Source organism: Phyllobates terribilis, unplaced genomic scaffold (assembly GCF_046119375.1).
Source record: "Phyllobates terribilis strain yellow unplaced genomic scaffold, ASM4611937v1 Scaffold_7__3_contigs__length_470593459, whole genome shotgun sequence".
In the NCBI taxonomy this organism is placed as follows: domain Eukaryota; kingdom Metazoa; phylum Chordata; class Amphibia; order Anura; family Dendrobatidae; genus Phyllobates; species Phyllobates terribilis.
This window is the reverse complement of record NW_027362767.1, coordinates 290,251,535-290,268,891: the sequence shown is the minus strand read 5'-3', so window position 1 is coordinate 290,268,891 and position 17,357 is coordinate 290,251,535. Positions and strand designations below refer to the sequence as shown.

At 45.9% G+C, this 17,357-nt stretch overlaps 1 protein-coding gene across 1 annotated transcript in view; it reads left to right on the top strand.

The window, feature by feature from the left end:
- Nucleotides 1-17,357, top strand: part of PDZD11 (PDZ domain containing 11) — a 28,296-nt gene that overhangs the window by 4,985 nt on the left and 5,954 nt on the right. The window contains exons 3-5 of the mRNA XM_073640939.1: nt 1,089-1,172; nt 2,316-2,372; nt 5,917-6,015. Of these exons, the coding sequence (XP_073497040.1) occupies nt 1,089-1,172; nt 2,316-2,372; nt 5,917-6,015 (240 nt within the window). The remainder of the gene's footprint in view (nt 1-1,088; nt 1,173-2,315; nt 2,373-5,916; nt 6,016-17,357) is intronic.

Here is a 17,357-nt window from a genome sequence, read left to right as displayed (position 1 = left end):
AAAGAAATCAACACACAATACATTTTAGGAAACTCTGGTGTGTTTATTCCAGAAGTGTCTTCTGCTTGAAAAACTTGGTGGCTTTGCCTGAGTGTAAAAGACATTGTGTGCACCTTGCCTTAAAGGGAATCTGTCAGCAGGTTTCTGCTGTGTAATCTGACAGCAGTATGATGTAGGGACAGGGACCTTGATTACTGTGATTTATCGCTTCGTATACAGGGTGCAGAAGTTATGATAGTCACAGCTTTCTCTGCTGCAGATCTAGCAGAGCTCAGATGTTGAGCTGTGTATAACCCACCCACACCACAGCTTTCTGTGTACATTGTATAGTGACATGAGAGCTGCTAATCAGGGCTGGGGGCGTGATTGGACTAGGAGACACTAGTGCAATTGTCCTGTAGTCATAATGTGCTGATAAAACACTGATTGTATTGAAACAGCAAAACACAGCCTAGTAAGTGACACCTCACTGGAATCAGGGTCTCTGCCCCTACATTATGATTTCAGATTACACAGCAAAAACCTACTGACTAATTCCTTTTAAGTGTTTCTTAGTTGCTTGCACAGCACTTAATGGGCATATCGTAGTGAGCAGAGGCTATTGAGTGGGCAATCAAAATCAATTTGTGCCCCAATTATGGCACAGCTGCTGGGTTTTGGCTCGGCTAGGGACTGATATCACTGCTATCAACCATTTTCTTCTGTGATTGCAGCTTCCATGGATTCTCCAAATACAGCAGAAAAGATAACAATTGAATAATCCACAGAAGTTTCTTGTAAGACAAATTGTATGAAAAAATGGAATAGGGTTTTTTGCACCTTTTTTTTAGTGTAAAATTTGCAAATTAAAAAAAACTAACAATTGAAATTTGTTTATAGAAATAGATTACTGTAAAATGTATGAGAAAACGGGCCCAAAAAATGGAGCAAAAAAGAAATTCAAAATAAATTTTTGCAGTCACTAATAAAGCAATGGTTGGTAAACCCTATAATGGCCAAAATCACAAAACCATTGTGTCTAATCATTTAGGACCAAAGCTCCAGTTACCCACGTTGTTAGTGATTGTATTTGTCTGCTACTGTTACAGCGCATCTACGACGCGGATTACAACAACGAGCTGACGCGTTTTCTTCCTCGCTCCATCCTCCTGAAGAAGCCGCCAGGGGCACAGGTTTGTCTGAGTCCTTGTTTCTACATAGTTCAGGTTGGAGGAGTACCTGTTTACACTATGTGTATATAATATATATAATCAGATATCTTTCATGGGAAGAACATTATATACACCTACATACATATAATTCCGTTGCCAACCACTATAGTGTGTTATTTATTGTAGTTTTTCACACTTTTGGTGTGTTGTTTTTTTTTGCACGCTGTTGTGTTTTTTTGGGTTTTTTGCCGTTTATTCTTGTACTTTAATTGTACATTAATAGTTTTTTAAAGGGGATTGTCTAAACCTTCAGGAGCGCACTGCTTCCCTGGCTCCCATCATACTGCTTACCCGGATTGGTGTTTTCCTGATTGACAGTTTGGGCAGCAGTGGAAGCACACCGCTAGTCCGTGCTGTGCACTCTCCAATGTTGCACACAGAGGTAGCTTTGTCTCTGCAGCATTAGAGGAGCGCAGGGAGACTGAAGTTGGTCAAATTCAGGGTCCATTTAACCCCTTAGCAAGCTATGATGTATGTTCTTGTCATTGGTCTTTAAAGTATTGAGCCGGCTTCATACCAGGCAGGTGCTGGCTGTGTTGCCTAGCTGGCGCCTGCCTGTAACTCCAGCGACTGGAGTTTGCTCTGGTTGCTATAGTTTAACCCTTTTAAAGGGACTGTCAGCACAGAATGACTGTTCAAACCAAGCACAGGCTCTTAGTGTATATAAATGATTGGCCCCGTCATGATACATCTTCCCACTTACTTGCTTTCCATCTATCTCTCCCCTTCTCTGGCTCTGTGAAGCCAGAGCTGTCAATCAAAGAAGTGAAGGTGGGATGGTGTAGTTGAATGATTGGCTGCGCCATGATGCACCGAGCGGTGGAGCTAGGTTTGAGCAGTCATTCTGTGCTGACAGTCCCTTTACATACTGCCGTCAATCTCTGATTGTAGCGTTTATGATGTCATTGCCGGCGTGTGTGTAATACTCGAAAATGGTAGCAAGAAAAATATCAGGTCAGGGCAGAAAAAAAAAAGACAAGCCCTCCAATAGCTCCTTGGGTGGTAAAATAATAATAAAAACAGTCATTGATCACAAAAAATGGGGAAACACATACATTTTTTATTTTCAATTTTAAAAGCTGAATTATTTTTTTTCTTTTACAGCTTGGCTTTAACATCAGAGGTGGAAAAGCATCCCAGCTTGGTATCTTTATTTCCAAGGTATGACTGTGGTACATTATAATAAGTGTGGCATCATGCTGAGTCGGTAGAAATGACCAGGAAATGCCGCATTGTTCCTATTACTCCTGGCTGTATATACGGCGCAGGGTAATATGAGGCTGGGGTCACACTTAGAGTCGTGATGCGTTCACATAAGTGTTGGGGGCTGCGCTTGCAGCTTTCTTTGCAGATTCCTTCATATTTAATGGAAAGAAAGAAACTATTCTTCCCATCTGAAAACCACATTGCTGCAGAACCTGACGGACCCTATTATAAGTCAGTGGGGTCTCTCCTGTGCCACATCAATCACGCCATCATTTTCTGACTGTTGTGGATACACCTGACCACCTATTCTCTCCACGGGGGGCAACCCTCTGAGGTTACCACAACACCCATTGCCGAGACTTTTTCTGTAACTGGTAGAAACTTGTCGGATATTATCTGAGAAGTGATCCTCTGTCTAGAGGGTTTCTTCACAGCACAAAGCTAAAGACCCTCCGATATTCATCTGTGAAGTTACACATGTATTTCTTCACACTAGTGACCAATAAGGCATTAGCCTTGTAAGAAGTGCCGCTTAATGTAGCTGATCATGGAGTATGCCTATAGCTGACAGTGGCCAAAGAAAGATCTCACCTGACAGATCACATATAGACAGATGTCTGTAATCACAAGCAGTCGTTCAGATATAATTTACCGATGAAGGCTGCCCCATGTTTATAAACTATTTCAGGCCACACGTCTTAAATAGTGATGAACGCAAGTGCTCGATACTTGAGTTTGCTTAGGGTGCTCAGGTATGCGGGGAATGCCTGACATACACGGGCAGTCCTTGCATGTTTTGTGGCTGTCTGACATCCGAGGAACATGCGGGTGCAGGGACTCAAACATGTCACTTGAGCACCCGCCATACTCGGTGCATACCCGAGCACCCTAGACAAACTCCAGTAACGAGCAGTCCTGTAATAGGATGGCACCGTGAAACAAGTCAGTTTATGAATTTTATTTCCTCTTAATCGTTCCATTATCAACTGTGATTGGATTATTATAAAGCTGCGCTAGGAGCTTCATGGCATGGGTTTCCATTGCCGAGTAGTTGCTTGTAAGCCTTACATGACCATGCACATTGCTGAGTGTCAGATGGAGTAAGGTAAAGCCGCCACCACTGGACTCTGGAGCAGCGGGAAGGCATGTTATATGGAGCCCTGAATCCCCTTGGCATCTAATGGTCATGTCTGCGATTAGTGAATGCTGGGAGACTGCTACCTGCTTGATCGCATTGTGCCAGCTGTAAACTCTGGTGGTGAAGGAGGGGATGTTGGCCTTGGTCCATTAGTTTCAGTGAACAGAAAACTTAATGCTTCAGCATAATGACATTTTGGATAATTGTTTGCTGCCAACTTAGTGGGAACAGTTTTGGGAAAGTCTTTTCCTGTTTCAACATGGCTGAGCCCCAGTGTACAAAGCCAGGTCCATATAGGTATAGTTGGGTGAGTTTGGTGGGGAAGAACTTAACTGCTCCTCACAGAGCCCCATCCATCTGTAGATATACACTGCTCAAAAAATAAAGGGAACACTTAAACAACAGAATATAACTCCAAGTAAATCAAACTTCTGTGAAATCAAACTGTCCACTTAGGAAGCAACACTGATTGACAATCAATTTCACATGCTGCTGTTCAAATGGAATAGACAATAGATGGAAATTATTGGCAATTATCAAGACACAATAAAGGAGTGGTTCTGCAGGTGGGGACCACAGACCACATCTCAGTATCAATGCTTTCTGGCTGATGTTTTGGTCACTTTTGAATGTTGGTTGTGCGTTTACACTCGTGGTAGCATGAGACGGACTCTACAACCCACAGAAGTTGCTCAGGTAGTGCAGCTCATCCAGGATGGCACATCAATGCGAGCTGTGGCAAGAAGGTTTGCTGTGTCTGTCAGCGTAGTGTCCAGAGGCTGGAGGCGCTACCAGGAGACAGGCCAGTACACCAGGAGACGTGGAGGGGGCCGTAGGAGGGCAACAACTCAGGGGCAGGACCCCTACCTCCGCCTTTTTGCAAGGAGGAACAGGAGGAGCACTGCCAGAGCCCTGCAAAATAACCTACAGCTGGCCACAAATGTGCATATGTCTGCACAAATGGTTAGAAACCGACTCCATGAGGGTGGTATGAGGGCCCGACGTCCACAGATGGGGGTTGTGCTCACAGCCCAACACCGTGCAGGACGCATGGCATTTGCCACAGAACACAAGGATTGGCAAAGTCGCCACTGGCGCCCTGTGCTCTTCACAGATGAAAGCAGGTTCACACTGAGCACATGTGACCGACGTGACAGAGTGTGGAGACGCCGTGGAGAGCGATCTGCTGCCTGCAACATCCTACAGCATGACCGGTTTGGCAGTGGGTCAGTAATCGTGTGGGGGTGGCATTTCTTTGGAGGGCCGCACAGCCCCCCATGTGCTCGCCAGAGGTAGCCTGACTGCCATTAGGTACCGAGATGAGATCCTCAAACCCCTTGTGAGACCATATGCTGGTGCAGTTGGCCCTGGGTTCCTCCTAATGCAGGACAATGCCAGACCTCATGTGGCTGGAGTGTGTCAGCAGTTCCTGCAAGATGAAGCCATTGAAGCTATGGACTGGCCCGCCCGTTCCCCAGACCTGAATCCGATTGAGCACATCTGGGACATCATGTCTCGCTCCATCCACCAACGTCACGTTGCACCACAGACTGTCCAGGAGTTGGCGGATGCTTTAGTCCAGGTCTGGGAGGAGATCCCACAGGAGACCATCCGCAACCTCATCAGGAGCATGCCCAGGCATTGTAGGGAGGTCATACAGGCACGTGGAGGCCACACACAATACTGAGCCTCATTTTCACTTGTTTTAAGGACATTACATCAAAGTTGGATCAGCCTGTAGTGTGTTTTTCCACTTTAATTTTGGGGGTGACTCCAAATCCAGGCCTCCATTGTTAAAATAAATTTGATTTCCATTGATGATTTTTGTGTGATTTTGTTGTCAGCACATTCAGCTTTGTACAGAACAAAGTATTCAATGAGAATATTTCATTCATTCAGATCCAGGATGTGTTATTTGAGTGTTCCCTTTATTTTTTTGAGCAGTGTATAATACGGCCCTCAGGTAGGGCAGCATATAGCAGGTTGTAGTCGTCCGTTTTGTGGCATTGCTGATGGTAGGACAGTTGCAGGAAGGACAGAGGAATTGTTCATACATAAATGTCAATCACAGATAGCACTGGCAAAATCTCAGCCCTTTACATACAAAAATGTTTAAATGTTTTACTGCTGAACATTTTTGCCTTTTAAACTGCTGGGAAACACTATTATAATTATTAAAACATGATGCCACTGCTACCTCTCAATAAAGCGGCACACTCCTCTTCTGTTACGGCTCCGGCACTTCTAGAAGTGTTTCACTTGCTCCTCATGTGACTGTACGTCCTGCAACCAATGTAAGCAATCCCAAGTGTTTCAGGACTGTGAAAACCTTAGAAGCAGCTGTGATCCTTCTTTGTGTAGGTCATCCCAGACTCGGACGCCCATCGCGCCGGCCTTCAGGAAGGAGACCAAGTGCTCACTGTCAACAATGTGGACTTCCAGGATATTGAACACAGCAAGGTACCGGCACTGACCGCCATACGTCCAGTAACCACTGTTTTAATATATAATCACATTTTCATAAGATAAATACATTATGCTGGTTCTATATTTGGTGTATAGGTAATGGGACAGGTTTTCCCTTCCAAACAGGCCACCTCTGCCATGGGAATCTTTGCCCAGGCGGTGGTCTATAGATTGTGACACCAGCAGGACCGCGCCAGTCTTACTGGCATGATGGGAATGTACTGCAGGTGGGCCATCCTGCACAGTCTCCGTGGAGCACCACATCCCCTCCGCTCACTGTTTTTCCTGTGTCGGCATTAGAGGACAATAACGGTGACCATGTAGAGAGAACTCAGCCTGTCCGCCCCCCCTCACCGTGAGACCGGCAGCCGAGGACCCTCAGTTCTACAGGAGGAGATTGTAGGAGTAAAAATGAGCAGATCAAAATGAAAAATTGGTGAGGAAACAATCAGTGGAGCGTAGGGGCAGTTGTATATGGAGGCAAGAGGGACCTCATGCCACACAGAAGGGGTGAGAGAGGAGGAAGGGACCAGGGCTAGAACTCGCAGCATAAGGACACGTTCAGTATTTGGTCAGTATTTTCCATCAGTATTTGTAAGCCAGAACCAGGAGTGGGTGATAAATACAGAAGTGGTGACGTGTTTCTATTATACTTTTCCTCTGAAAATACTGCCCAAATACTGAATGTGTGAACGTGGCCTTATACTACTCTACCATGGGGCGTGTTAAGCACTATATTAACATACAGCACAGTGGCACTCACTTATACAGCCCTCATGAATATGGAGGACTATCTGGCAGCAGGTTTACTTTATCCTCTAGTGATAAAATTGGTGTCTTATCAGCAGGAGATTATCAAAACTGCAGGAAGCAGCCCAGTGAAGTATGCACCGCTGGAATCAGGATCTCTGTCTCTACACTATGCTGCTTTCAAATTAGTAAAAAAGTCCCCAGAATCATTTTTAGTGGGAGGTTCATCAGCACAAAATTGTAAAAGTGAACCGCGACCAAAAATACCACTCCAATAATACAGTACAACACTTGCTACTTTTTATAAGTATAGCAAAATTCTTTATTAAATAGAATCAACATCTAACAAACAGATTGTATATGTATTTTCTATCAATTAAAACGTGTTTAACAGAATAGCCAGCCAATCAATTCGTCAGAAGTGATTAGTGTTGAGCAAACTTGTTCGGCGAATGTTCGAAAGTTTCAAATTCGGCATGAATATGGCACATTCGGATTCGTGATTGCAAAGGCGAGAAAATTTTCTTAAAATCAGAAAAGTTTGACAAATTTGCATGGGACCGCGAATACCGGGAAACCACAGCGTTTTGAACAGTTTTGTTAGCATAGTGCAAGTGTATGATGAGCGGTGACATGTGCCAGGTGAGTGTGGGGGCTGTGGAGAGCTTAGAGCAGGTCAGATCAGCGGCGCACTGTTTTTTGTTTTTTTTGGGGTTGTTTTTCCTGTGGGTGGTAACTTTAACTGAGGAAAGCGCGGCCAGCCAATCATAGCGCAGGAAGCATCTACACTGTCCAGACATAAGGGCTTCTGCAATTGGCTGCAGAAATCACATGTCCTCTCAATATAAAAAGCGGCCATGTTCCCTCAGTGCCAATATATCCATGTCCCTGCTGGAGACAGACGCAGCTCAGTGTGCTCCTGTGTAATGAGAGATATTAGATAGATGGGCGCTTGTGTGGTAATCAGATAGTGTAGATAATTCCTGGCCTATGTACCTCTGCAACCGCTGTCTCAGTATATCTTGAATCTTGTTTTGCACTTGCTAATGTGATCAATCAAGCGCAGTGCACCTTTTCATTTAGTGGGGTTGAAATTGTGCTCTGCACAGTCTGCAGAGCTTCTTATTGCAGAGCACAAAATCTGTTTTTTTTTTCTGTTGCTTTTGTGATATTGAAAGCTGTGTGCAATAAAGTTTTTTTTTTTTTTAATATCAGATACTATTTTAGTGGAGTTGAACTTCAGGTGGTTTCAGAGTAAAAAAAATAAATTTTTTTCTCTTACTACACCCACTCCAAAAAATATTTTTTCCTGTGCCAAAAGTCATACAGTGCTATAAGCCAGCTACTACGGCAGGCCATATCTTACCTGGTCATTTAGTGTCGCTGAAATTCAGGTATGTGCTGAGCTATTGCACAGGAAAAAAACATATTTTTCTAATTGCATGCTCCTACCACTGTAGCTGAACAACATGAGTGGGAAAAAGAGAGGGTGTGGTGGAAGGGGGAATAGGCTTGGCGTTCAAGGTGGACGTGGAGTACGTGGTAATGTTAGTGAAAGCACTGGTGAACCAACACAAACAGGTCCTATCCAAAGACAACTGCCAACTTATGTTAGTGGACTGCCTACTGCACTCCCTTCCTTTGGCAGCCGCACAGCGATACGCCTTGTTGATACGGCCCAGAAAGAGCAGGTGCTCCAGTGGATGGCAAGCTCTGCTTCCAGTGCCCTCTCCTCTTCTTCCTCCACCTCAACATCACACGCAGTACAGTCCACAGAGGTGGAACCCCAATTACCCATGCTCCCCCCCCCCCCCCCTGCCCAACTGACTGGTCACAACTGCCCAACTGACTAGCGAACCACAGATGGGCGAGTCTGTAGAACTCTACACCCATTCTACACCATGGGCATCAGAAGTGTACTCCAAACAGTCACAGAGTCAAGGGGAGGAAAGCATCTGCACCAATGCCCAAAATTTTTTTAGCTTGGATTCAGGGCAGGACGAAGTAGGGTCCAAGCAGGTTCCTGACTCTCATCACCAGACGTTAACCGCAGGGGAGGGAGGTGATCCCGATGAGACTCAGATACCTGAGGCTCATGGGGACTCTACTGTTCTGTCAGGGCAACAAGAGGAGGGGGGTCACTCTGAGGGCGAGGAATGGGATAACAGATTGGATGATGACGAGGTTGAAGATCCTACTTCGTGTGAACCCAGAGTCACGCAGCCGAGTAGCTCACCTGAGGAGGAGGAAGACGAGGAGGTTACATTTCGCCCTACGGCACAGACACGGAGTGATGCAAGCACAAGGAGCACTGCATCCTTAGCCACAACTGTGGCTGCTAGCAGTGGTCACGGGTCTGCAGCTCGCAGGGGCGGCAACGGTTACCTAGCATGGGCCTTTTTTGTCACTGCAAAGGAAGAGCCAACTCACGTTATCTGCAAACTGTGCAATAAAAACGCAGTAGAGGGAAAAACTGCAATAATTTGACTACTACATGCATGAATGTTCACATGCTCAAACAACATTCTTTACGCTGGGAATCTTACCGCGCTGAAATGCGGACCACCGCACCTCAACAACCATTAGCTGCCCCATCAAATGCATCCGCTGCTTCTTCCTCCTTCTCTGTTACCGTGACAAGTATTGTCACGCAGGTCTTCCATCGCAGAAACTCCGGTTATTTACCCGCTCCAGTCAGGCTGAGTGACAGCCCGTCAGCTGTAACGGAAGCGGACACGCCTGCTGTGTTTGTTTCACCGAGCACACCGCATGTTTCTCAATCCACCATAACATCTGCACCTCACTCACACTCCACCAGTTTTTCTGGTTCACCATACTCCGCCCTCTCTCAGCACCTTAGCCAGCCCTCAGTCCCGCAGTTGTGATCACATAAAAGATTGTTTCATCCTACACATGACAAAGCTAAGAGGTTTAACTCCACCATCTCCAGTCTGTTAGCCACAGAAATGCTGCCTTTCCGCCTGGTAGATACAGACGGTTTTCGAAAACTGATGGTCGTCACGGTACCAGTTGCCAGGCGCCATTACGTCTCTCAGAAAGCTGAGCCTGCGCTACACCAGCATGTCGCAGACAACATCACCTGTTCCTTGTCTAAATCTACGTGTGCCAGGGTGCATTTCATCACAGACACCTGGACGAGTAAGCATGGCCAAGGGCGTTACATCTTGCTGACTGGGCACTGGGTGACTGGTGGCTGTGGGGGCAGGCGGGGAAGGGGCTGCTCCACAAATCTTGGAATCCCAAAAGGCTTGCAAAAGAAACCTCTGTATTTCCCACTTCCTCCTTTGCGTCTGCGTCCTCCACCTCCTCTAGACCCTCCACCTGCGCACTCAACCTCTGCCTTAACGAGTCACGCGTTCCAAGGGTCCGGAGAGCGAATACACACCACCTCCGTACTGCGCAGTCAGGGCTCACCGTAATCAGGCAGTCTTCAAATTAATATGCCTTGGAGATCGCAGTCATACAGGTGAAGAGTTGTGGGCAGCTATCCAGGCCCAGTTTGAGCAATGGCTGTCTCCGCTGAACCTAGAGCCAGGGAAGGCTGTGTGCGATAACGGTGCGAACCTGTTAGCGGCCCTAGGCCGAGGCAAGCTCGCACACGTGCCTTGCATGGCTCACGTCCTCAACCTGGTGGTACAGTGATTTCTCCACCACTATCCTGGCCTGGATGACCTGCTTCACAAAGTACGGAAGCTGTGTGCTCACTTGCATCGATACAGAGGTCTTTGTCTGTGCCTGTTAACAGGTTAATCTGCGATGTGCCGACACGGTGTAATTCCACTCTGCACATGTTGCAGCGACTGTGCCAGTGGCAACGAGCTCTGACGCAGTATGTCATGACTTATATCTTGGGGCAACGCAGTACGGACTTGGAGCATATCACGTTTGCAGAGTGGGAACAGATTAAGGACCTCTGCTCGGATTTGAATTGGCTACTAAACTGGTTAGCGCTGACAATGCCATCATCAGCATCACTACTCCGGTCATATACATGCAGGAGCAGACTTTTGAATAACCTGCGGCAGGTGGGGGTGGCCCCAGAAGAAGAGGAGGATGCGGAAGGGATACCAATGTCTCAAATTTCCAGACTGTTGTCACACAGGCGGATGCCAAGTGATGGTGGATTACAGCGATCGAGGGGGGTTTGGTATTACCAGGCAAACTGTTAGTGAAGGTGCAAGAGCCGAGGAACTAGTGGAGGAGGAAGAGGTGATGGGCGAGCAGCTGTCAGAGGATGAAGAGGATAATCATCCCCTCTCGTTTGAACGTGGCTGGCAGGAGGGGATGGAGGAAAAAAGCATCAGTGTTACACAGCCAACAATAGAGTCTGGCTATGGACCTCCTGGAAGAGCCCGACATATGAGTGCCTTCTTGATGCACTATCTGCAACATGATCCCTGTATAGTTAGGATTCGAAATAATGCTGACTTATGGGTTGCCACTCTGTTAGATCCAAGTTATAAGAGTTAATTTTGCCAGATGCTTCCCGCCCTTGAAAAGGACCCGCTTATGTTTGAGTATCGAAACAAGCTTTTAAGCCACCTTAACCCCTTTCCGATGTGGTCAGTAATAGTGCGCACCACGTTGGAAAGGCTAGTTCAGCGGGGGTTCCGGCCCTGAGCCCGCACTGAACCAGGCACATGTCAGCTGATTATTACAGCTGACATGTGCCCGCAACAGCTGCGGGTGGAATCGCGATCCACCCATGGCTGTTAACTAGTTAAATGCCGCTGTCAATCTCTAACAGCAGCATTTAACAGCGCCTCGCCGGTAGCGTGTCACTTACCCCGCCCATCGGTGACTCCGTCACGTGATTACAGGTCACTGATGGGTGGGCATAACAGCCCTGGGTCTGCAGCAGACTCCAGTGGTTGTCATGTAAAGATTGCTATGAGCACCACCTAGTGGTCGGCGCTCATAGCTCAGGAGCATTTCTGATCTGCTCTTCGCCTCTGTGTAGCAAGGGCGATCATACAGTTGCTGCTTCTAGTCTCCTATGGAGACTATAGAAGCAAGCAAAAAGTGTAAAAAAAAAAAAAAAAGTTTTAAAAAAAAATTTAAGTTTAAATTACCCCCTTTTGCCTCATTCAAAATAAAATACTAAAAAATAAAACCCACATACAGTACAGACCAAAAGTTTGGACACACCTTCTCATTTAAAGATTATTCTGTATTTTCATGACTATAAAAATTGTACATTCACACTGAAGGCATCAAAACTATGAATTAACACATGTGGAATTATATACTTAACAAAAAAGTGTGAAACAACTGAAAATATGTCTTATATTCTAGGTTCTTCAAAGTAGCCACCTTTTGCTTTGATGACTGCTTTGCACACTCTTGGCATTCTCTTGATCAGCTTCAAGAAGTAGTCACCGGAAATGGTTTTCACTTCACAGGTGTGCCCTGTCAGGTTTAATAAGTGGGATTTCTTTGAGGAGTTCTTTTTGATAATAAGAAAATGTGAAATTATTGTACTGAAGATGTATTTTATTATCCTATCTTTAAATGAATAAAAATGTATCTGATTTAAAAAAAATAAGTGGGATTGCTTGCCTTATAAATGGGGTTGGGACCATCAGTTGTGTTGTGCAGAAGTCTGGTGGATACATAGCTGATAGTCCTACTGAATAGACTGCTAGAATTTGTATTATGGCAAGAAAAAAGCAGCTAAGTAAAGAAAAACGAGTGGCCATCATTACTTTAAGAAATGAAGGTCAGTCAGTCCAAAAAATTGGGCAAACTTTGAAAGTCTCCCCAAGTGCAGTTGCAAAAACCATCAATCGCTAAAAAGAAACTGGCTCACATGAGGACCGTCCCATGAAAGTAAGACCAAGAGTTACCTCTGCTTCTGAGGATAAGTTTATCCGAGTCACCAGCCTCAGAAATCGCAGGTTAACAGCAGCTCAGATTAGAGACCAGGTCAATGCCACACAGAGTTCTAGCAGCAGACACATCTCTACAACAACTGTTAAGAGGAGACTTTGTGCAGCTGGCCTTCATGGTAAAATAGCTGCTAGAAAACCACTGCTAAGGACAGGCAACAAGCAGAAGAGACTTGTTTGGGCTAAAGAACACAAGGAATGGACATTAGACCAGTGGAAATCTGTGCTTTGGTCTGAGGAGTCCAAATTTGAGATCTTTGGTTCCAACCACCATGTCTTTGTGCGACGCAGAAAAGGGGAACGGATGGACTCTACATGCCTGGTTCCCACCGTGAAGCATGGAGGAGGAGGTGTGATGGTGTGGGGGAGCTTTGCTGGTGACACTGTTGGGGATTTATTCAAAATTGAAGGCATACTGAACCAGCATGGCTACCACAGCATCTTGCAGCTGTATACTATTCCATCCGGTTTGCGTTTAGTTGGACCATCATTTATTTTTCAACAGGACAATGACCCCAAACACACTCCAGGCTGTGTAAGGGCTATTTGACCAAGGAGGAGAGTGATGGGGTGCTACGCCAAATGACCTGGCCTCCACAGTCACCAGACCTGAACCCAATCGAGATGGTTTGGGGTGAGCTGGACCGCAGAGTGAAGGCAAAAGGGCCAACAAGTGCTAAGCATCTCTGGGAACTCCTTCAAGATTGTTGGAAGACCATTTCCGGTGACTACCTCTTGAAGCTCATCAAGAGAATGCCAAGAGTGTACAAAGCAGTCATCAAAGCAAAAGGTGGCTACTTTGAAGAACCTAGAATATAAGACATATTTTCAGTTGTTTCACACTTTTTTGTTAAGTATATAATTCCACATGTGTTAATTCATAGTTTTGATGCCTTCAGTGTGAATGTACAATTTTCATAGTCATGAAAATACAGAAAAATCTTTAAATAAGAAGGTGTGTCCAAACTTTTGGTATCGCCGCGTTCAGAAACGCCCGATCTATCAATATAAAAAAAGAATCTGATTGGTAAACGGCGTAACGAGAAAAAAACTCCAGACGTCCGAATTAGGTTTTTTTGGTCGCCGCAACATTGCAATAAAATGCAGTAATGGGCGATCAAAACATCGGATCTACCCCAAAATGGTATCAATAAAAACGTCAGCCTGGCGTGAAAAAAAATAAGCCCTCTTCCGGCCTCAGATCCAGAAAAATGGAGACGCTACGGGTCTCGGAAAATGGCGCCATTTTTTTTTTTTTAGCACCACTTAAACAAAAAAAAAGAACCTATACATGTTTGGTGTCTACGAACTCGTAATGACCTGGAGAATAATAATGGCAGGTCAGTTTTAGCATTCAGTGAACGTGAAAAGAAAAAAAAAGCAACTGCGGAATTGCATTTTTTTTTGCAATTTTACTGTACTTGGATGTTTTTTCCCGTTTTCCAGTACACGATATGGTAAAACCAGTGATTGCATTTAAAAGTACAACTCGTCCCGCAAAAAAATAAGCCCTCACCACCATATTGACCGAAAAATAAAAAGGCTATGGCTCTGGGAAGAAGGGGAGCAAAAAACCGAAAACACAAAAATGGAAAATGAAGGGGTTAATAGAGGTTTTCCCCAAGGCACACAGTGTGCATCGCAGCTGTAGTCTTTCAACCTCCGGCACATCAGTTCGTCAACGCCAAAACATTAGCAGCGGAAGCAGAGTAAGGGCAGAAGCAATTTCTGGGAGTCCTTTCACTTATTTTTTGCACCAGCACAACAGAGTACGAGTCTGACACGTGGTGAAGGACTGGAGAGGATGGTGCCGGAGTATGAAGAGTTCAATATCAATGCCATCAGGGAGGGTTTGGATCCTTTTACATTTTGGTCTTCAAAAATGGATGAATGGCCTGAGCTCGCTTCTCACGCTTTGGAGGTTTTGTCATGCCAGGCAGCCAGGGTTCTCTCTGAACGTGTCTTCAGCACTGCTGGTAGTGTCTTGACTGATAAGCACACCCGGCTGTCCCCTAAAAGTGTAGACCGCCTAACTTTCATCAAGATGAACAAGTCATGGATCTCCAAGGACTTTTGCACCCCAATTGCAGACTGTACAGAGTAGGCGATGTTGCCGTTTTTAGTGTGCTACATTGATCTCTTGAAATTGCAGTCTGTGATATGGCTTCTGTGCCTGCTCTTGCTGCTGCTGCAGGTTTTAGGCCCTAATTTTGGGAAATGTGGAGAATTCTGATTGTGTCTCCATCCATTGGGTTGGCTGTAGTGGGACAGGTTTGGGTCTGTGTTAAACTACTTGTAGTCTGATGACATTGATGCCACTTCGGTGGTGTTTGTTAGGCCCTCATTTTAGGGCAATGTGAACACTCCTGGTTAAGGCTCCATCTCTTGGGTTGTCTGTACTGGAAGAGATGTGGGTTTTATTTCCACTATTTCTACTGTAGCAAAATTGATTACACTTTGCTGGCGTCTGCCGCTGATTTTTGGAAATGTGAGGAATCCTGAATGGGTCTCCATCCATTGGGTTGACTGTAGTGGAAGTGGTTTTGATCTCCATGCATTTCTATAGTTGTTATACTGTAGTGAAATTGCACATTTGGTGCAGATATTATTCTCCCCAAACGGGTACACAAACGTGATGAACTCTAAATTGATTTTCAATAAACAACCATCAGCCGCCCCATCAAACACCTCTGCTGCTGCTTCTTCCTCCTTCTCTGTTACCGTGCCAAGTTGTGTCACTCAGGTGTCCGACAGAACCAGCTGTATACCCGCTGCAGTTAGGCTGAGTGACAGGTCGTCAGCTGTAAGTGAAATGGACATGCCCTCAATCCCACTGTTGTGGTCACGTAAAAGATTGTTTCATCCTACACATGACAAAGCTAAGAGCTTGAACTCCACCATCTCCAATCTGTTGGCCACGGAAATGGTTTTATTAGGACCTATTTTTTTAAATGTAAACACTTCCGATTGAGTCTGCATCTCCTGGGTTGGCTGTGGTGGGACAGGTATGGGTCTGCGTTAAACTACTTGTAGTCTGGTGACATTGATGCCACTTCGGTGGTGTTAGGCCCTCATTTATGGCAATGTGAACACTCCTGGTTAGGTCTCCATCTCCTGGGTTGGCTGTACTGGAAGAGGTGTAGGTCTTATTTATACTATTTCTACAGTAGTGAAATTGATGCCACTTTGCTGGCACTGATTGGGTCTCCACCTATTAGGTTGGCTGTAGTGGAACCTTCCTGTTCTGCAGTCTAAGTTGTGTAAGGTTGCGTACCAGTCCTTGCTGCACTCCTGAAACAGACTCTGCCTGCTGCGCTCGTGGTTCAGACTCTGCCTGCTGCGCTCGTGGTTCAGACTCTGCCTGCTGCGCTCGTGGTTCAGACTCTGCCTGCTGCGCTCGTGGTTCAGACTCTGCCTGCTGCGCTCGTGGTTCAGACTCTGCCTGCTGCGCTCGTGGTTCAGACTCTGCCTGCTGCGCTCGTGGTTCAGACTCTGCCTGCTGCGCTCGTGGTTCAGACTCTGCCTGCTGCGCTCGTGGTTCAGACTCTGCCTGCTCCGCTCGTGGTTCAGACTCTGCCTGCTGCGCCATCTAGTCTGTCCTGCTGGGTCCTGCTGCTGCGCGTCCGTTGGTCTGTTCTGGAGTGGCACCTGGCTTTCATCGGGAGCCAAGTCTAACCTCACCATCAGAGGCTCTAGTGAACAGTCCGGTGCTCGCTTAGTCATGCCCCTTCAGGCTCTCCGGGGTCCGTGGCACAGTGGTTCCACAAACCACGTCCATGACAGTGCGCCCTCACAGGCAGGGTCCTCTCTCCTGTTGTAACAGTCGGTGACCCCTTTTGACATGTAAAGCGCAACTGAATAAATGTCACTGTCACAGTAATAATAATTATAGTACTTGTACTCTGGGTCAATTGATGGCACTTCTCTGGTGTCTACACCTAATTTGATGTGTTTTGGCAGCTTTTCGTCCAGTTTCTAGGTGTTGTATATGCATTTTATTGGTCTGCCCATTGACTCCTATGGGATTCGGAAATGTTCGACAAACATTCGGCGAATATCAATTTGTTCGGCGAACTTTTCTGAGCCAAACATTGAAATGTTCGCTCATGCCTTGAAGTGAATGTTCTATATAGGTAGTTAAATAGGAAGTATAAAGGGGCAAATCAGGCTAAAGGAGTAAGCCAGGTGACCATATTAGCTGACCAAGTGGTGAGCTAAACATGTAATAGTAATACTACACATCACAGTTGCGTGCCAAACTCCCTCATTGCAGAAATGCACAAGTACCATAACAATATGAATTAATCTAGTTGGCGCGGCTCACCCCAATGGAACGGTCAGGCTGCTAGGTAGAAAGGCTATGGGCACTCCCAGGGGTAAGCAGCTATCTGATTTTTGCTATATTTATACCGTAAAACTCCTTTTCCTCTTGTGTTCTACTGCTCTCAAATTAGGTAGCAAAACCCTAGTGACAGGTTCCCTTTAAGCTAGAGCGGTCAATATGTAAATTCTATTTTTTGGGGATATTTTTAATGTTTGGGTCTTTTTTTTTTTTGAGTGGAGGGCAGGGGGCAGCATTTCAAGCTTTGCCTCAGCCAACAGAAAAGTTAGATTTCTCCCTGCTTCCAAACCATACATTGTACAGAGCGAGGGGTGTGTGAGCCGCTGGAGCGCTCT